A 21201-nucleotide genomic window follows, 5' to 3' on the forward strand; every position below is an offset into this window, starting at 1 on the left:
TCTTTAGAAAACAAATCAATTCTTTGTGACAGCTCCTCAAGTACTGGAAGTCAGTGACCATGTCCCACCCAATCCTTCTCTTCAATAGGTGAGACAAACCTCTACTGTTTGTCATATGATTTAGCCTCCAGATGCTTTATCATCTTTGTTGCTCTGCTCTGTACACTTTCCAGGGTCTCAACATCTTTTCTGTATCATAGCAAGCAGTACTGATCACCATGTATCTGAATATCTGGAAATATGAAACTGAACAGAGATGATTCAAGAGTACTTTTGTTTGACTGGGGAAATGTTTTTTTAAAAAAATCCAAACTTGGCACTTAGGTCCAATATTTTGTAGATGCACACAATGTCATCTTCGGAAAGAGGATATCTTGATGCTACATCAATTAAGAGTCTACCTATTTCTTTCCTGATCTTGGCAACAGCTGCTGTTACAGTTTTCTTTCTTGTTCCTCCAGATGCTGCTAATGTTGTGTGCATTATATTAAGCTGGTTCGAGCAAGATTGGAGTAACAGATACGGTTGTACTGCTATTATATTTTTAGCAAATGTAGCTCTTTTTGCTGCTTCATTGTGCTGAACCAAGTTCTGGGCTGTTCTTATGCCTATCCCTAGGCCATTTACTGGATGAGGGATTAAAGAAGGATGCAAAATAAACATGCTTCAATCTTTTCACAAGACTCAGAAATGTTCAGGTTGCATTTTTGATTAAGTGTTCTCATTGTTGTACATTGCTTTCAGTTTTTTTTAAAATGCAGGTGCAAACTAGAAGAGATGACTTCAAATAAAGTTCAGAAAGCTATTTTGAATACATCATAGTTTTCCATTAATGTCCAAAATCACGTTGGTCAGTTTTACCTGCTTACCGATTAAAAAACAATGATCAGTGATTGTCCCAAAGGTGCTTTTTCAAGAAGCAACTGGACTTTCTTTGAAGATGAAAAGCGAAACGTCTTCAAAGAAAAACAAGGAAGTCAAATTGCTTCTTGAAAAAGCACCTTTGGGACAAACCCGGATGCTCGGATGACTGAGAATCTCCATAGACATTCTCAGTGGTTCTTCACCTCAAATACATTTTCCCCCATCTGCAGACAACAGAAAGCAGAAAACTTTCCATTAGTCTAGGTTCCCAACATAAATTTGCAGTTGACATCAGTTTGATCCTTTTTGAGTCACCTGAAATTGGCTGGAAGGCAAATGTATTAGAAGGCAGAAATAAACTTTAATACAATCTTAACAGCTTAGAGAAATGGGCTGGAAATAAGAGAAGAAAGTCGAACAGGCATAAATGTAAAGTTCTGTACTTAGAAAGAGAATCAGATGTGCAGATTTAGGTTAACAGTAGTACCTACGAAAACTGTTTTGGAATAGCAATTACTTTCAAATTAATCAGAAAGGGAAGAGGCTACCAAAATGGTTTATGAAAATGTAGGCTGCACCAGCAAAATATAGTTTCCAAACTATGAGAAATAAGAGGTCCACCTTTTTCTTCCTGTATTGATTGGATTGTACTTCAAAGATTACAGTTTTTGGGAACCAAAAGATTGAACTAGAATAGGTTCAAAGAAAGATAGTGAGTATGATTGGGGAATATATCAGCCCTCTTAGTATGCGTACTGTGCTGAAAAACTGGATTAAATCAAACCAATAAATACCTGAAAGAATGTCACACTAAGATATTTGTCATTTCAGAGGGCAGAATGTGAATAATGGTCTTTAAATTACAGGAAGTGCCAGTATATAGCAATGGATTGTTATTAATAAATTCCTAATAGTCCAGTTTTATAGTAGCATGTAGTAACTACAGAAGGGCTCAGTGGCTAAGACACTGAGCTTGTTCATCAGAAAGGTCAGCAGTTTGGCGGTTTGAATCCCTAGTGCCGCATAATGGAGTGAGCTCCCGTTACTTGTCCCAGCTTCTGCCAACCTAGCAGTTCAAAAGCATGTAAAAATGCAAGTAGAAAAATAGGAACCACCTTTGATGGGAAGGTAACAGCATGTTGTGCACCTTCAGCATTTAGTTATGCTGGCCATGATCATGGACACCTCTTCGGACAGTACTGGCTCTTCGGCTTTGAAACAGAGATGAGCACCACCCCATAGAGTTGGAAACAACTAGCACATATGTGCGAGGGGAACCTTTACCTTTACATTCAGTAATGAGAAAGGTAGAGGTTCTCCTTCACTGGCTATTTCAAGCAATTATGGTTATCGTGGAAGCTTTAATTTAGACCCTGCATTGAGCTGAATGATCATTCAAATTTTATGATTCTCATTTAACTGAAATATTTTAATTTATAATACAAGCTGTAATGTTGTAATCAATGCTTATCACCCAAAGTATCTCAGTCATGGAATGAACACAACCTATGAAACCCTACTTTCAACTTCACTCACAAAAATTTAGGTGATAGTAACTGAAATTTTTTAATGCATTTCAGCACTTTATTTCATAACTAAATTGAACATGTTCAATCCATGTGTATACTCATCATATCTACTCCAGAATATCTGATCACTTTATTTTAGTTGCATTAGCACATCACATACTTATTTTGTTTTCTCTAACCACATTTGTTAATTTAGGTTCTTTACAATTTTGTCATACTCGTAATCCTCCATATGCCCTCTATCTCCAGTTGGACCCAAATGTTGACCTGCTTCAAGTCATGGATTTGGTCAACCAAGTCTGTAATTCTTTTTGGTAAGATAGATAAAAAGTGTAGACTATGCAACCAATCTCAGATGTACTCATGCCACATACAATGTTCCTTGCTAATAGTAAATTCAGCACCAGTCAGTTTTGGTATGTTTTGGCTACTATGACACAACTGGAATCAAAGTCCAGTTTTATCCCAAGCACACAGAAAGCTAAAAAAGCTAATCTCTACTTTAAAGACTGTCTTGCATATTAACATACTGTTGCCTATACTGTATCCTATCAATTAGGAGGCATGTGTGTTGCAGTGACAAATTAATATATATCTAAGATACACACTGAAATATACTTTCTTTTTTCCATGAATCAAGTGGTGAAAATTATATTTAATCCAGTTTTGCCTTCCTGATTCCTGGTAGAAGTATTGAGGCTGTGCTAAGTGGGAATTTGGGGAAATGGAGAACACAAATTGGGGGAAATGATTTATTTCTTTCGCTTTATCTTGGCTATACACACACTCACTCACTCACTTGGAGGCTTACAAAATGCAGCCAATCATCATTGTTATGGGCTGAATTATTAATAGGAAGATAAACTACAAAACATCTGAAAAACTAAGATCATTTATATATTATGCATTTGAAGTATATTATGCATTTGAAGCTCAACAGATGTCTATGAAGATTCTCAATTATCCAGGTCATAGTTGTCCCAAAGGGGCTTCTTCAAAAGGCAACTGGACTTCCCTGTTTTTTCCTTTGAAAACATTTTGCTTCTCATCCAAGAAGGTTCTTCAGTTCTCTCTACTATTTGAAGAAGTGAAACATTTTCAAAGAAAAAAACAAGAAAGTCCAGTTGCCTTTTGGAAAAGCCTTTTGGACAAGCTCAGTCAATATTTTGTTTGCCCTTAGTTCCATAAAATAATGTGAATTATATCTTCCAATAGTCTTCTCTTCTCCAACAAATATATACTCGGTTGTTCCAATCACTCCCAAGGATTTTTCCTTCCAGGTCTCTTATCTTCTTAGTTGCTCTCCTCTGGACATGCTTATTTACCAATGTCCTTCCTAAAATGCAATACCCATAAATCAGCATAATTTTCTAGATAGCAACACAGAGACCAACACAGTTTACAAACAGTGATTTTTCCTGAATTTGACACTTGGCTTCTCATCCTTATTGATTTAAAAACATCAGTTGCGAGTTTTGCACTGGATTGCTTTTTCTTTTTGGCACTCTTTGATAAGATAACAAATTCAAAACCAAAGAGAGACAACTGGAGTCAAACTTCATTTTAATTTCTGCCTCCTAAGCTCATCTTCATCCATCAAAGTAAGGGAGATAACCCTGAAATATTGTTTCAGATCTTTGCACTGAAATTCAAAGCCTCTACCCTGGATAAACCTGACGAAGTCTGCATCCCATTAAATCAGGATTTGCTATAAAGACAAGTTTTCAACCCCAATAAGTATTTGATATAAGATGTCCTGCCCCTTAGAAACCGATGGTGATTTTTTGCCCTTGCTAAAGTCTTTTTAAGCCTCTGTTGTCAGAAATTAGTATTCTTTAATACATTTCAGCCTGACACTATAATTCCCCCACCCACCCAAAATTCTCTCTAAAGCATTAAATAGACGATGATAGCAATCACAAAAACGCCATGTGCGCCCCTCGATGAGCAACAGCTCTCGTATCCCTCCCCTTTCCTTCGCTCACCAATCACGAGAGCCTAGGGGCGTGGCATCCTTCTAAGGGATGACACCGGAGAGCCGCACCCCCTTTTCCCCTGACTTGCGCGCGCCTTAAGATGACGTCCTTCTTGCGCGTCTAATTTTAGTTTCTAGCGGCTCAGAGCGTGAGAACGGCGAAAGGCGGACGAGCCCGGGGAAATCCGGGCGGGTGACCTTAAGAGAGTTTTGTAGGTTGAAGCAAGGTAGGTTGAGCCTCTAAAAAATGGCTCGCGTGGTTATTCTGGATGGAACGAAGGTTTCCTTTGATTCCAAGGAATCCCGGTCCTTTCTTTAGAAGGAGGCTCGAGAAAGAAGGACCAATTTTTCGTACTTTTGTTGCTATCTCGAAATAGCAATCCCAGCAGGACAATAAACTTGCTCCATTCACTCCCTCCCGCATCCCTTGATAGAGAATGTTACGGTAACTTACAGAGTGTACTTACTGCAATACTTTTTGCATGTTTTCATTCTAAATAGCTGTATTAACACCTCATCTATGATGGTCTTTTAGCACTCCTAAAATTGGGTATTAGCAGTGATATTCTATGGATGACAGTAATAATAAAGATAATAAAACTCGTAAGCTGTTTTCCTAAATAAAATTTACATTTTTCATTTTCTTTCACTATTTGCCTAAGGTATGCCATCAATTCTTTTTAAACCGAAGCAAAGTCCCATTCCTTTCTTTTAGAAGGCGGCTCATGGAAAAAAAGGATCCAGGCGTCTTTTTGTAGAGTGAAAAAAAAAGATGGTAGTTTTGCTTTTTCATTCTGGCAACAGAATTGGTTGCAGTGAGGGGCATTGTGCAGAACAGATGTCTTTTCTGTTGTGCTCCAAGCTACTAAAACACATCTGCCAGGTGTAAAGAAATAGCCCCTAGACACCCTTAACTTCACTCACACAATTAATTGGGTACTAAAATATAAACATGTTTCTTCTGTACAAGGCTGGCTATCTGCTCAGTAGTGACTTATTGAAGGCTTATTGCTTAAGCTTCTTTATACCTTGCTGTATTTTTCCTGAAGTACCCTAGCTCTTGAGATGTGGTTAATGCTCCTTCTGCTAAGTTTGAAAGCTATACAGGAAAAAGTGACCCATTCTGTGACAGCAGTCTGGAATAGTCAGATCAAAAGGATATATGTTGAAATTCTGGCTCCATCCCGAAATAGCAACCCCAGCTGAAAAATAAAATTGTTTTATCCACTCCCTCCCCGTATCCCTTGGTGGAGAATGTTACTGTAACTTACAGAAAGTACTTAGTGCAATAATTTTTGCATGCCTTCATTCTAAACAGCTGTATTAACACCTCATCTATGATGGTCTTTTAGCACTCCTAAAATTGGGTATTAGCAGTGATATTCTGGGAGGGTGGCAATAATGTGATATAGAATTGAGATAACTTATAAGCTGTTTTCCTTAAATAAAATTTACATTTTTCTTTCTTTTACTATTTGCCTTAGGTATGCCATCAATTCTTTTTTAAGCAGAAGCAGAAATATAGAAAGAGGATGTTGTCAAGGCCTAAGCCTGGAGAGTCAGAAGAAGATCTGCTGAGATTCCAGAATCAGTTCCTGGAGACTAAATCTTCCCCAGCAGTTAAAATAGTAAAGAAAGCAGATAAAAGAAGAGGAGATGTGGACAGAGACAATAATGACAGATGCCCATTGCAGTTCAGTAGGGATGTGGTGATGCTGGATGGTATGTTCCTTTCAAATAATTTTATGCAGATTATTGATAATGTTAAAAATGGATATAGCTAAAAATGTGTCATCTTGTTTGTTAGAATTGTTATATTTTCATGGCATTCTGATATGGTCCTATCTACATTTGATATGATAAAATTCCTTATGTAGTTTAATCTAAACTAACCTTCCCTAATCTAGAACCATCCAAATCTGGTATACTATAGCATCTGATTTCTTTCTTCCTCTTCACATTTATCTTCTTGGTTGAAGAGTGTTTGATTTCATCTGTGCTTGCCATTTCATCCTATATAAGCATTTTTACAGTTTAATTTTACAAGGTACATGTAATCTTTTAGTTGGTTGAGGCAGAGTTTTTTGACTCTTTCCTTTAGCTGGTAACTTTATGCATGTAATTCTAGAGCTGTTCTTGCAATGGTGTTGTTACTGCTATGTACTGTACTACCTGGCCATCACCACTGCAGATGTCATTTTTGCATTTTCTCAGCAAGAAATACATCTTCATTTATCATTTGATCTCTGCTGTGGAAGTAATTACTGTAGCATTCTCATCTGTACAATATGGAAATCCTGTTTATGTGTGTTTGATGCTGGCCAACGTTCTACTCCATACGTAGCTACCAGTCTGATGATCAGTTAGTAGAGTTTGTATTTCAGGAACAATATAGAGAAATTTACTGTGTTGCATAGAATATGAGTAACTTGGTGCCACTTCATCCAGGCAGCATTTACTTATATATGTCAATTAGGAGCCTGTTAGAAGTATGTATAACCCAAGGTATTCGAATTGTTATTTTATTTAATTTGATGCTATCTTTCTTGAATGTACCATTGTCTGGTACAGGATATTAAATATTCTTCATGTTGAGCTTTATTCTAAAGTCATTTAGATGCATATCTCATTCCCATATTAATTTTTCAGGTTCCTTTACATTTTGCTATCAATCATGACATCATCATAAATAATAATTCCATTAGTGTTGTAAGGTCTGGTCACAGTGTCGTATAGAGAATGAAGAGCAATATTGAGAAGGTAGATTCCCGGAACACACCTATGAAGATTATAAAAGCATTTAAATGTTTGGCAGCATTACTTACTAAGCTGATAACATCGTGGTTCAGCAGATGTAGGTCTTGAATACATTATACAATCTAAATGATAGCTAGATAAAGTCATATGGCATTTGGCTGAATGCTTTTTCTAGGCCTGTGAATGCCAGATGTGTGTGTTTTCTTGGGTTGCTCCATCAGTAGATCAGCATTTATTTTGTGAGCTTTTCCAAAATTCTTCATAGAGCCACACTGATTTGACAAAATGGGGTTGTCTCAGAAATGTTCATCTAATATATATTCAAAAAAATTCATAGTGAGGTATAATAGCCAAGTTGGCTCGTAGTTTGAGCAGTGCTATACATTACCTTTATTTTTCCTGATTGGTATTTTTGTATACCTTTGGCAGATAGATTTTCTTCTAAATTTTGTTCAGCGTGGTGAGTTATTCTGCTCTTTGTGCTTCAAGTAGCTTCCAGATTTCAGCTGGGATGTTATCCAAGCTAGTCACTTTGTTGTTCCTCCTCTTGCAGATGGCAGTTGAAAGTTCTTTAATACTGATGGCAAGTAGCAATTCAGAAACGGGGTCAGTTTAGTCAATAGTGGAACAGGGAACTTGTTATGTCCTTTTGATGTAGCCGGCAGCCGCAGGCAGAGCCCAAAGCAGCTGATTGGCTCTGACGCGGCTGCCGGCCGGCGGGAGAAATGTGCACCGCTGATTGGTTGCCCGCCTGACAGCTGTCGAGTATAAATAGCTGTCAGGTGGGCTATGTTCTCCGTTCGCGTTCTGTTCCTAAGTTGTAGTTGTTCAATAAAGTTGAGTTCAGATTACTTCAGACTTCGAGTATTCAAAAGAACTGTTTTATGCAGCTTATCTCAAAATAGTTCCTACATTGACAGTGTAGGTCTTTTGGCTATTCTAGCAGTCATCTGTTCTTATCTTCGATATTGATGACTTGCCCTAAATTTTGTGTGGAGCATTAGCAGGTTTTAGCAAGGTAGTTGACTATCTTTGTCCCATCAGATTTGTCTAATTGGTTGTATAGATCTTGGTAGTGTGTACACTTTGCAGCAGTCACTTTGCAGCAAATTTTAGTTTCTGATATTGCTTGTGATTATCTGCATTTGTGGTCAACCAGATTTTGTTGGTATTTTTTTTTGCCTCAATGGCCTGATACCACCATAAGGTTTGTTTATCAATGAAGTATTAGGCAGATTTTCTGCTTCCTAAGAGGGCTGCAGCACATATTTTAATATGTCTAACTAGCCTATTCCAAATATTAGTTATTGTTTTGCTGAAGTTTGTAGTCAATATTCTCAGTGAGATCTTTAGCTGGTCCCCATGTTCTGATGATTTGATCTGATAGGAGGCCTTGTAGAAGCTATAACAGTGGTGTCAAACTTGATTTCATTGAGGGCTGCATCTGGGTTGTGCTTGACTGTGGGGAGTGGGCATGGCCAGTGTGGGCATGGGGAGCTTGATGTCACTAGTATCAGAGGTGCCTGTGGTGGCCTGAGCTCTCTGCCAGAGAAAACAGGCTCCCAAGCTCCGTTTTCAGCTGCAATGGCCTCCTGCAACCCTCTGCCAGTGAAAACGGAGCTAGGGAGGGTCGCATGCAGTCCTCCTGAGCTCCGTTTTCACTGGCAGGAGTATTGCAGGCCAGTCCTTTGCTGTTTCCAGGGTAGCCCTGCGGGCCAGATCTAAGCACCCCATGGGCTGGATCTGGACCCCGGGCCTCCAGTTTGACACCCATGAATTATAAAATAGATTTCGGTGTCAAGCACTAGTAGTGTTGGGTAATTATAGTTTCTGAAAGAATGTTTTTTGTATCCATGACTGTCTCTAGCATATGTTTCTATAGTCAATTTGTATAGCTTGATTTCCATTCCTGTATTTTTCGGAGTATAAGACGCACCAGGATTTTGAAGAGGTAAATTAAAAAAAACAAAACAGTTTTTGCACTCGGCAGACCTCCCAAATCCTTTGCATGCCTCATTTTTTTTTTTTTTTTGCCAAAAAAGGGGCATGCATAGCCTTTAGGAGGCTTGTAGAGTGCTCCTGGGGGTCGGGGCAAAAACGAGCAAAAAATAGCCCTTTTTTCATGAAAGTGGGCCCATTTTTTTGCCAAAAAAGGGCATGCATTGCTTTAAGAAGGCTTGTAGAGTGGTGCTGGAGGGGGGAATGAGCAAAAACTACCCTTTTTTTTTGCAAAAACGGGCTTGTTTTTTGCCAAAAAAAGAAGGCCATGCATAGCCTTTAGGAGGCTTGTAGAATGCTCATTTTTTGCTTGTTTTTTCCTTCCCCATCCCCCAGGAGCACTTTGCAGGCCTCCCAAGCCCTCTGCACGTCCATTTTTGTGAAGGGGATGGGGTTTCGGGAGGCCAAAAATGCTGTATTCAGTGTATAAGACGCACCCAGATTTTCACCCTCTTTTTTGGGGGGGAAAGGTGCGGCTTATACTCCGAAAAATACAGTAGTTGCAACTGCTGTCTCATCGGCTTCAGCATATTCCAGGGGACTTGTGCCATAAGGACTGCCAAGTCCTTATCCAAAATTGATCCTTTATTTTATCTAGACATCCAGTCTGTAGCACATAACATGAAATAACTGTCAAAGTACAGTTATCCATGGATATTAGATCAGGGGTCCCCAACCCCCAGGCTGTAGCCTACTACCGAGCCATGGCCCATTTGGAACTGGCCCACGTGAATGGCTGGTTGGCGCATGCACACGCACAGCTCGACATGCATGAGTAGCAGGCAGGTGCACACACAAACACGCAGCTCAACTTGTGTGAGTGATGGGCTAGTTTGTGTCTCCCCTTTTGCCTAGCTGCCAAGCCATAAAGGTTGGGGACTGCTGTACAAGTAGTCCTCGACTTACAACAGTTTGCTTAGTGACCATTCAAAGTTACAACAGCCCTGAAAAAAGTGACTTATGACCGTTTTTCACAGTTAACCTTTCCAGCATCCCCAGGATTATGTGATCAAAATTCAGATGCTTGGCAACTGGTTTATATTTACGACTGCTGCTGCGTCCCAATAGTCACGTGATCCCCTTTTGCAACCTTCTGACAAGCAAAGTCAATGGGGAAGCCAGATTCACTTAACAATCGGGTTACTAACTTATCAATTGCAGTGATTCCCTTAACAGTTGAAGGAAGAAAGAAGGGGGCAAAATTCTCTTAATAAATGTCTTACTTAACAACAGAAATTTTGGGCTCAATTGTGGTCGTAAATCGAGGACTGCCGGTATTAGATCATCAGAGATTGGCTTCACTTCAGTTACATTGCCCCAGTTTCTAGCTGATGATAACAGGCACAACATTTTGTTTAATCTTATCGTAGTAAATAAGCTTGTAACCTTCTCTGATATCCTTGGCTTTTTGCATTGACTCCCTTTGTCTGCTGAATACATGTGACATTGGCTAATTTGTGAAAATGGCCTGCTAATATGTCTATATTGATATTTGCTAGTCAAATTTTATATACCGGATCTTGCTATTTTTGTTTTTATTGGATTTTAGGGTGGATAAAAATCGATGATTTTTTTTTTAAAAATTAATTTTTTAAAAAAATCAGATTTTTAAAATGTTTATCATTTTTTAAATTTTTTAATAAATTTATTTTAATAAAATGCCCTTGGAGTAAAAATCTATTTAAGATACATTAATAATTGAGTTTATTCAGCATGAAATGGAGCTTAATTATCTACCATGAGGCTGTATATTCTGCAATATTTACATTTTTGGTAAACTCATTCAGTGATTCCAAGCTCTGCAAACTACATAGGAAACCTTCATTTTTTTTTGCAAATAATAATATTAAAGATTCTAATTACCAGCAAGAATGAGTCCTTACATTTAAAGAGCACCTGTCATTTCAGATCCATCATGGCAGTGCCTGTTAGCGGGCATTCACCCACCTGCTACCTGCCATGTCCCTCTCCTTCTAGTGTCACAACCGCATCACCAGCCATCCCATTAAAGTGAATGGGACTGTCGGTGAGTCAACAGCGGGTCAGAGGAGGAGCCGCAGCGGGTCAGAGATGACAGTTGCTCTTTAAAAATTATTATTTAAATCGAGTTGATTTAAATCAAGCCTTTTTACTAGTGATTTAAATCAAATCGACCCTGTTGGATTTGCTTCTTTAGTCTACCTTGCCTTGGTAGATAGCCTTGTATTTTAGCTATCATATCCAGACAATAGCATACACATTATTTGTGAGGGATGCTCATGCTGTTTGCTTGTTAAAGTAAACCATCAGGCATGGAGTTGAGAGATTTATTCCACAGCCAACTTGTTACAGAAGCCGAGACTGTCCACTGGTGGTCTACAACACTGCTTATGTATCTCAAGATGGACAGTGGTTAATATTTGTGTTTGTGTGTGTGTATGTGTGTGTGTGTTTCTCTATGTATGTATGTATGTATGTATGCATGCATGCATGTATGTACCGGTGTTTGTGTATGTATTCAGAAGTTTGTTACCTCCAAGCAGAGTAAACCTGTGTCTTGCAAGACCAAACACCTTAGGTTGACATATCTTCCATGCATGTATCAATCCCATTTTAAAGCTAACCCAGTTAGTATCATCCACAAACCTTGGGACAATTAATTCTGTGTTTTAATTATAAATTTTGTTAAAATGCTTAAAACAAAATCTCAGTGGTCTTCATTGGGTGATCTTAGCTGTAGCATTTTGAGATAGGGAGAAAAAAAAAACATTGCCCCCACTTTCTTCATCCCATGCATGATTTCATATTCCCAGTCCTGTCCCTGCTCACCTCTCCCCCCCACAAGCTTAAAAAGTTCTAAATGTTCTAATCTTTCGCCTCAAGGAAAATCTCTGAATCCTCTGATTATTTTGATTGTCCTTTGATATAATTGCATGTACTTTAAATCTTTGCAAAGTGCATTCTAATACCACTTGTTTTGCTTCGATTTGATCTTTCTTTCTGAGAAGCCTACAGCAGCCAGTTAATTAAGAACCCTGAGTAAAAATTACTTTGGCTGAGTTCACTTAATGTGCTGAGCCACAATATGATCAACACAATTTTGCTCATTGCAATGTGTGCACTTTGGTGTAATGTGTGCACTTTGGTATAATGTTTTGTTAGCTATGGTTAGTTGTTATCATAAAGAAGTGGCTATGGCTTCTTCAACCAATCATGTAATAAAAAGCTGGGTTCGTACAAAATGTTTGCTTCTTAATTTTATATTCCTCTAATCAATAGCACAGTTAGGATTTATTTTTCATTTCCTATCATTGGACGAAGCAATGATTGGATCACTGATTTTCTACCTATTCGTTATTTTCTTTGGTTTCTCAGATTTTCCAGATGTTCTTCCACCTTTGACACCAGCTCCTCCAAAGAAATCCAGATTCAAAAATGCCCATGTCCATTTTGATGAAGATCCAGGGAAGCTGATGGATTGTAGTGATCAACACATCACAGCAGTCTTAAGCAAAATCATTGTATGTCATATTTGTAGGAACCATTATAAAAATAAGCATTACTGATGACATGTTAGAATAGCACTAGCAATAGCACTTAAACTTATATACTGCTTCATATGAGCTGAGGTGGCGCAGTGGTTAGGGTGCAGTACTGCAGGCCACTTCAGCTGACTGTTATCTGCAGTTCAGCGGTTCAAATCTCACCGGCTCAAGGTTGACTCAGCCTTCTATCCTTCCGAGATGGGTAAAATGACCCCCAGACTGTGGGGGCAATTTGCTGACTCAATTTGCTAAAAAAATCTGTAAACTGCTTCGAGAGGGCTGAAAGCCCTATGAAGCGATATATAAGTCTAATAAATAAATAAATAGTGCTTTACAGCCCCCTCTAAGCGGTTTACAGAGTCAGCATATTGCCCCCAACAATCTGGGTCCTCATTTTACCCACCTCAGAAGGGTGGAAGGCTGAGTCAACCTTGAGCCTGGTGAGATTCGATCTGCCAAACTGCAGGTAGCTGGTGATCAGCAGAAATAGCCTGCAGTACTGCACTCTAATCACTGCGTCACTGCAGCTCTTAAACCGAACCATATGCTCTAAAAAAAAAGTAAAGTAAAATGATATGTAACAAAGTAATGCAGTCATTCTTGAACATCTAACTTTTGTAAGATATATAAGATGTGCATATTTGATCATGCTCTCTCATTTTTGTTCAATTTATAATTCAATCTGTAAATGTAAATTGGGTTGGTAGTAGGAATTTTTTAAGATCTGGCCACTGGATCTATAAAATCCACTAAACCATAAGATTTGTCTCTTGCTAGCATTTTCAGTGACATATCACTGGCATGTTGTTCCAAGCTTAATGGCAGAGATTGGTATTACCTTTGCTCCCTAGGATTTCTTTAGATGGAGGTGCATAACGTTGACTTTGGAATATTTTGTATGACCGAGAAATGTTTTCCCACTAAGGTGCTCCTTTCCTAGGTTGTCCTTAGATAGAACAAGTTGATAGATGTAAGATAAAGATGGGGGAAGAGAAATTGATAGTTTTGTTCAATGGGAGTTGTTCAGTGGGAATTGCTTTGTGAATCTGTAATGTTTTCTGCCTGAAGCATAGCCAATAAGTCAACACTTAATGGCTATGAATAGCTGCCTGTTTAGTTTTACAAGCAGTCTATTCCTAATCAAGGGGGAAACGAGAATGTAGGTGGCCATGAAAGTTATTTCGGGTCTATTAAATTCTCACTGAAGAAAACTGCATTTGAATCATCTGTATCTGACTGCATCCCAACTCTTTCTGCTAGGCCAGGTTTGTCCAAACTTTGCAATTTTAGAACTTATGGACTTCAACTCCCAGAATTTTGAGAGTTAAAGTCCACAAGTCTTAAAATTGCCAATGTTGGATACCCCTGTTTTAGGCGGTACTAATAATAGTTTGGATAAGTAAGACTCAAACATGTCATCTCTTTATCTGTGGCAGGAACATGATACTAGCGGTGCCAAGGTGACAACTCCAGTGTTCACTGGTGATCCATTTCCCAAAGTTTTTCATCGATCTGAAATAAAAACTGAGGTAAGAAAAATCAGCAGCAAATTAACCAATTTGCTTAACTAGTTTTGCCTCTTTCTCTTTTGTTCTACTAATTTTAAGTTTACTTTTTAATTCTGAGTTTTGTGCTGAGATTCAAAAATATTGTCCGCAGATGGATATTTATTATGTTCTTTTGTTGTGATAACGTTTCACGGAGAACCTAAAGTTTCAGCAATGTTATTTCAGTTTTGAAGGTAGCTGTGATGGTGTCCTGATTCAGAAAACCTGAGCCGATTGAAAGGACCTGCTAAGTAGGGGAAGTAGAATGGAGGAGCTACTGTGTCAGGAAAAAAGAATATTGAGAGTGAGATTAACCATTTGGTCAATTCCTATTCGCTCCATCTGCTCCAGGGTGTCTCTCAAATACAGTATGTATCTTCTACAGCAGTGTTGGCAAACCTTTTCAGCACCAAGTGCTGAAGTGGGGAGTGCCAGAAACCCATGCACCGGGGAGTGCCAGAAACCGGAAGAGCAGTTCCCTGGCACGCATGCGCACACTGAGAAGCTGAGTTTCCGGTTTCCAGTCGGCTCATGCGCACTGATCACCTGGTCTTCAGGTTTCTGCTGAGCATGCACACGTGAAGGCTAGCTGACTGGGGCGCACCTGCATGCCGGAACCCAGAAGAGCAACAGGCGATGGCTGGCATGCCCAGATAGATGGCTCTGCGTGCCACTTCCGGCACACGTGCCACAGGTTCACCCTCATAGTTCTACGGGAAAATATGTTGATAGAATGAGAGATAGATAAGGAATAAGAAAGGCAACCTGGGACTTTCTAGAACTGCAACTCCCACAAATCCAAGCTTGCATGATCAAAGGCAAGACATTATAGGAATTACCCTAAACAACCAGAGGGCATGATAGGAAGAGGGAGCCAGGTCTGTCAGGTTGATTTATGGGGCAGGAACCTTTGTGTGCACTGGAGTGAAATTTGCTGGATTTTACTGGATTTTAGCCTAAGGTTTGATTCCTAAACATTGGTCAATCTCCTTTCATTGAGCTATGGATTACAAAATAAATGTTTCTATCTCTAGAAAAGAGCAATGAAGAATTGTGTTTCTTCCCTTATATCGCAGCCATCTAAGCTTTACTTGAGTTGTAATTAGTGCTTTGGGGTACTGAAATGCCAGCCTCTGGATACAAAGGAGGTGATTCCTGAAGAAGATGCTACTGCAAAATTCATTGAAAATGTTTAAAATTATGGAGTCACCTTCATAAATAAAGATATAGGAAAGCAGAGTTCCTATATATTCCTATTAAGACAGCAGAGCTCAGATTAAACCCTAGTAAAAATCCATAGGACTGCACCATGAATCGAAGACCATATATTAGGATACGTTAAAAAAGAGAGCAAATGTTGATATACATACTGATGTGACTGGATGAAGTGGCAGGAAATTTAATGAGTTGCATATAATCATACAAGTGGGATCTTCAAGAAAAGCCAGAAGAAATAAACTAAGTTGGTCTATTCTGTCCCCTAGTCATGCTACACTCCATGACCAGTTTTTCTTGGAATATAATTTTCTATATGTGCCTTAAGCATTAATACTAGGTTTGGGGTTTCCGTGGTCTTGCTGCCATCTCTTTCTTATACATACCTTGTCAGACCTAGAAGCCATCTTTTTCAGTGGGCCTTCAGGCCTGCCACATTTTCTACTGTGGGAAAATGGGAGGGGGGATTGTCTGAAGTATGGGAGATATGTAATCAAAATAACATTATTTCTCAGAGAGTCAAGGACACTTTGCCCTGCACATGGAGTGGCGCGACTGGGAGGCATCTCCAGCGGGGACAGTGCCTGATTGGGCCATGTGATGGACGTGTGGGTGCTGGGCAGGGACCTGAACTTTCACTTGCGTGGGGAAAACCTGGAAGCTTTCAGATTTGGGTTTTCCCAGATGTGCCAATATGACATCTCTAATAAAATGGAACTTTTAGGAAACTCAAGCTTCGGAGTCGTCTTTCGTTGGAGGTGTTACTTGGAACCCTGACAGTACCTATACTTATACCCTGTTTCCCTGAAAATAAGACCTCCCTGGATAATAAGCCCAATCGGGCTTTTGAGCACATGCACTCAAATAAGCCCTCCCCCCGAAAATAAGTCCTCCTTGAAAATATTGCAACACAGCCGTAGTCATGAGATGACCACGCTTGCCGCCTCCTGCACCTCAAAAATAATAAGAGCTCCCTGAAAATATTGCAATACAACAGTAGCCATGAGATGACCATGCTCGCTGCTTCCTGCACCTCACAAATAATAAGACCTCCCCGAAAATAAGGCCAAGCACTTATTTCGGGGGTCAAAAGAAAATAAGACCCTGTCTTATTTTTGGGAAAATCCGGTATCTTTACTTAATTAATACCCACTATAGCATAAAAAGATGGGAAAACAGTGAAGTTTTGATTTTCTGTCTTGTCTTTCTGCAGATGAAATCAGCACCTATAAAGAAAAGCATCTTTGCTCAGAAAATAGCTGCCAAGAGGGCAGCTAAAGGAGATTGGACACCTCATATTGCTGTTCAGCAGTCAAATTCAAGACCGGTCACTTCACATACTTTGGAGGTACAGACCCATGAGGAAAATGCAGGTGAATGTTAAGATGTGCTCGGAAAGCCTTAGAGATGCTTATGGACATGAACATGTGAGAACAAACAGCTCTTAAAAAGTGGGTGGCTGCCTTCAAGGTCTCTTTAACACTGTGGGTATAATTTTGTGCACACTTACTGAATTCATTGTGACTTATTTCAGAGTATAAACCCAGTTAAGATTATAAATTAATCCAAAGAGCTGTAAATAATCTGCATTAGCGAAAGTGGGGCAGCCTTTGCTGATTGTCATGCTGAGATTTTTGTGGCATATCCTTTCTTTTTATAGGAGAATTTCCTCATGCTTTGGGGATCACTGCCATGACACGTAAGCAGTTGTCCTATTTTAATCTATTTCTGATTGCTACAGTCCCTCCTAGCTATGACACCCAAGATTTCCCAATCTTTAAGACAGCTCAATTTCTTTGTCTGAAAAGGGAATTTGGATTTAACCTTTGATAAATTAATGCAATTCCATTTCAGATTGTAATCCGAATTCCAAATAAAAATTGTATATCTGGATAAGAAAGGAGTGAGTAAAGTGTTACGTTGCATTTAGATACAATAGTTTAGCTATGCATTGTTTCCTTAAACACAACACAATTTCAGACTTTCTTCCTCACTAAGAAATTGCATTCTGCCACCCCGCGATTTTTATAATTTAGATTTGGAAGGCTGCCCAACTCACACTCATTTTACATCCATACATATTATTGTGTAGAAATTAAAAATTATAGATATGTCAAAAATCAAGCAAAATGGAATAAATGTAACAGAGGAAACAAAGATGCATTATAAGTGAGACAGAACACACCAAGTAAATACCCCCTGAGCCATCCCAGAGCTTGGAGAAGAGAAGAAAATTTCAAGGAGAAGAGAAAAAAATTCAAGGATCATTTAAAGGATTTCAGGTTGGGGCAGTCTGAAATTTCCTGGAGAAGTTGTTGCAGGGAAGAGGCATTGCGATACAAAAAGAAGGGATAAAAACGAAACTTTGATCTTGGGTTTTGATGATTAAATAGGTGGTTGTTATAGAAATGGCTAGTACTAACTTTTTATGTGAAAAATTGAGATTATAATCTTACTATGTAATTCACTGCACTGAAAAAAGTAATGCTATTTTGTTTCTTTTCCCCTCACTCTATTCCACTTCCCTTTCCCCCTTATCTTCTATTGTCCTTGTTTTCATTTGTATTTTAAATTAAACATTTTCTAAAATAAAATGTAATGTAAAAAAAACCCCATTTGCAACCTCCGCTGGCTTCCCCATTGTCTTTATTGGAAGCGAGCAATAAAGATCACCAATGGTGATCATATGATTGTAGGACTCCATAACACCATAATTGCAAGCTGTTGCCAAGTACCCAAGTTGTTATCATATAATCGGGGATGCTGGGATAGGCACAACTACGAGGACTGGTTGTAGGTCTCTCTCATTTAGCACTGTCATAACTTTGAACAATTGCTGAACAAGTAGAAGTTAAGTGAGGACTATCTCTAGTCAAAATTTAACACTACAAGTGTTTTTCTTGGGGTAAAGCTTCCTCTTCCAACTACCATGTTTCCCTGAACATAAGACCCAACTGGAAAATAAACCCTAGCATGATTTTTCAGGATGCTCATAATATAAGCCCTATCCCAAAAATAAGTCCCTGTTAAGATTGTCAGCCAGACTTGATGCATTTAGTATTGTATTTCCTGGAAAAATAATATACCACCTAAAAATAAGCCCTAATGCATCTTTTGGAGCAAAAATTAATGTAAGACCCAGTCTCATTTTTGGGGAAACATGGTATTATGATTACAGGAATAAACCCAACTATAAGGTAAAGGTTCCCCTTGCACATATGTGCTAGTCATTCCCGAGTCTAGGGGGCGGTTCTCATCTCTGTTTCAAAGCTGAAGAGCCAGCGCTGTCTGAAGATGTCTCCATGGTCATGTGGCCGGCATGACTAAATGCCGAAGGTGCACGGAACTCTGTTTCGTCCCTACAACCCAACTATATAGCTAGATTATTAATTTTAAATTATAGAGCAAAAAATGTAACTGGATACTTTCCTCATTATAGCACCTGCAGCATTTATTTTTCTTGGGAAGTAAAGCTTAAGAGCAAAATATAACTCTGAAGGATAGTGAGACGAATAGTGTACCCTATTTTAGACAACACCTTAAGTGCCCTTGATTTTTTAGGTGAATCTGTTGGTAGCATACAAAGTCAGTTGCCTCGCATTGTCACTGGTGAAGGTCTTGGAAGCCAGAGTGGTGAGCAGGAAGCCCAGAACATCCACAAAGAAAATTTGGAAAGGTTGCAATCAATGTCCAAAGAACAGATCTTGGAGGAGCAGAACCGACTGATGGCTCAGTTAGGTAAATTATTTTTGCTGACTTACCTTAGCTCAATACATATCTTGGCAAACTGCAAATCAGCTGACGTGCTTTATTCATTATGTATTTTGATTACCTTTCTTCTGAAGTTAAGGCATGACACATTCCTTAATATTTGAAAAATACAAATGAAATAAATTTCCAGTGCAGTAGACTAGAGCCCAAAGTACCAAAGCTCTGTTAGTTTACAATTCAAAGATACATATTGGTTTCCATATTTGACACCCTCCTCTTTGAATGTTTAATTTATGTAACAGTCCACATAACAAAGTCATGAAACAGAAAATTTATCCTGGGTCTCCCAGAATAAGAAAATGCTTCATGGCATAAATTGGGATGTGTTTATTTAATTTGCACTCCCAAAGCATCCCTTACCCGAAGACTAGATGTTTCCAGATATTGAGTCATTTGACTGAAAAAAGTGGAATATTATTTCATCAAAGGGGACCATTAACGAAGTTTATATTTTGTCCTGTTTTCGTTGCTCAGATCCCAATTTACTTGTTTTCTTAAAGTCACGCTACCGTGCTTGCACAATGAAAGAAGGAGAAAGGAAAAGTGAACAAGCCAGGCCAACAAGCCTTACAGAGCCCCAAACATTGCCTGAATCCCAGCCTGAGGCAGCTGAAACACTGACAGATGCTTTGCAACAGAAAGCAAACACAGAAGAGGAACCAGGCACAGAGGTCTTTCTGAGATCTGAAGCCCCTATACAAATGGATGCTGCAGGTAAGAGAAGGCATCACTGTCGAAATCAATGCAGTAACTTACCCTTCTGAGCAAAGATGCCAGGTTTTCAGATGTCACATTCATGTTCAGTTTTGCAGCATGATGTTCATTTCACCCAGTCAAACTAGAACAATTGCATATTTTTTTTGTTGAGCGCCAAAAGTTACCAAGAAGACCCAAGAAGACGCTTGTCTTAGTGGGAGGGAAAAGCTCTTCCTATTCTGGCTCCTTTGGGTGGAGAAGAGAAACTCTTTCCACTCAACTTTGGGTATAATCCAGATTAATGCTTCTAATGGCTACTGATACTTAATGGAAGACGTCTGTTCACACAGAGAATGTATAGGGAATTTACCAGGGCTCTGTGAATCTTCAAAGGATTTGTTCATTCTGCTGCTTAAGGGTTTCAATATATTTAGAAAAGACCTTTGTGTTAGTCCCAAAAGTGCTTTTTCAAGAGGCAACTGGATTTTCTGGTTTTTCTTTGAAGACATTTCGCTTCTCATCCAAGAAGCTTCTTCAGCTCTGACTGGATGGTGGGAAACGGAAGGATCCAAAGAAAAACCAGAAAGTCCAGTTGCCTCTTGAAAAAGCACCTTTGGGACAACCATGACCTGGATGACAGAATCTCCATTAACCCTTCTATTAGCATTATCGATGAAGTGCCTGTGTGAATTGAAATGCTCTGTCTCAGTGATTCAAGTGGAAGCGTTGTTCATATCCAGGCACCTAATTATTTCGAGTCAGAATGTCATCCTGAATCAAATCTTTCTTCATGGTGGTTCTGTAGAGCAGAGCAAAACAACACTGTTTCTTGCAAGCTGCCAATCCTTCTCAAAGCCCAACTTGGAAATTTGTGGTGGAATGAGAAAGTGTCAGGGTATTAGTGAGTACATGAAAGCCTCCGTTTTTTACAGGAGTCCTCAACTTAAGACCACAATTGAGCCCAAAGTTTATGTAGTTAAATGAGAAATTTGTTAAGTGAGTTTTGCCCCATTTTATGACTTTCCTTGCCACATTTGTTAAGCAAATCACTGAAGTTATTAAATTACTAACATAGTTGTTAAGTGAATCTGTCTTCCCCATTGCTTGTCAGAAGTTTGCAAAAGGGGATCAAATGACCCTGGGGCACTGCAACCGTCATAAATATGAACCAGTTACCAAGCATCCAAATGTAAATCACATGACCATAAGGATGCTGAAAAGGTCATAACTGTGAAAAATGGCCATAAGTCACTTTTTTCAGTGACATAACTTTGAACGGTCAATAAACAAACTGTTGTAACTTGAGGACTACCTGTTTATTATGC

At 39.0% G+C, this 21201-nt stretch overlaps 1 protein-coding gene across 2 annotated transcripts in view; it reads left to right on the plus strand.

Annotated features, from left to right (window-relative positions):
- The first annotated feature begins 4478 nt into the window (after positions 1-4478).
- RPAP1 (RNA polymerase II associated protein 1) overlaps positions 4479-21201 on the plus strand; it is a 56977-nt gene continuing 40254 nt past the window's right edge. The window contains exons 1-7 of one of the 2 annotated variants that reach the window (XM_087722356.1): positions 4479-4595; positions 5853-6090; positions 12478-12623; positions 14084-14176; positions 16623-16782; positions 18971-19147; positions 19655-19894. In XM_087722356.1, the coding sequence (XP_087578482.1) occupies positions 5901-6090; positions 12478-12623; positions 14084-14176; positions 16623-16782; positions 18971-19147; positions 19655-19894 (1006 nt within the window). In that variant the 5' untranslated portion in view covers positions 4479-4595; positions 5853-5900. Of the gene's footprint in view, positions 4596-4659; positions 4814-5852; positions 6091-12477; positions 12624-14083; positions 14177-16622; positions 16783-18970; positions 19148-19654; positions 19895-21201 lie in introns of those variants that run through there. The other variant, XM_087722365.1, reaches the window with a different exon arrangement.

The sequence above is a fragment of the Thamnophis sirtalis genome, unplaced genomic scaffold, assembly GCF_051295495.1.
Source record: "Thamnophis sirtalis isolate CommonGarterSnake01/CBP01778 unplaced genomic scaffold, rThaSir2_p1.2 scaffold_1, whole genome shotgun sequence".
Taxonomy (NCBI): Eukaryota; Metazoa; Chordata; class Lepidosauria; order Squamata; family Natricidae; genus Thamnophis; species Thamnophis sirtalis.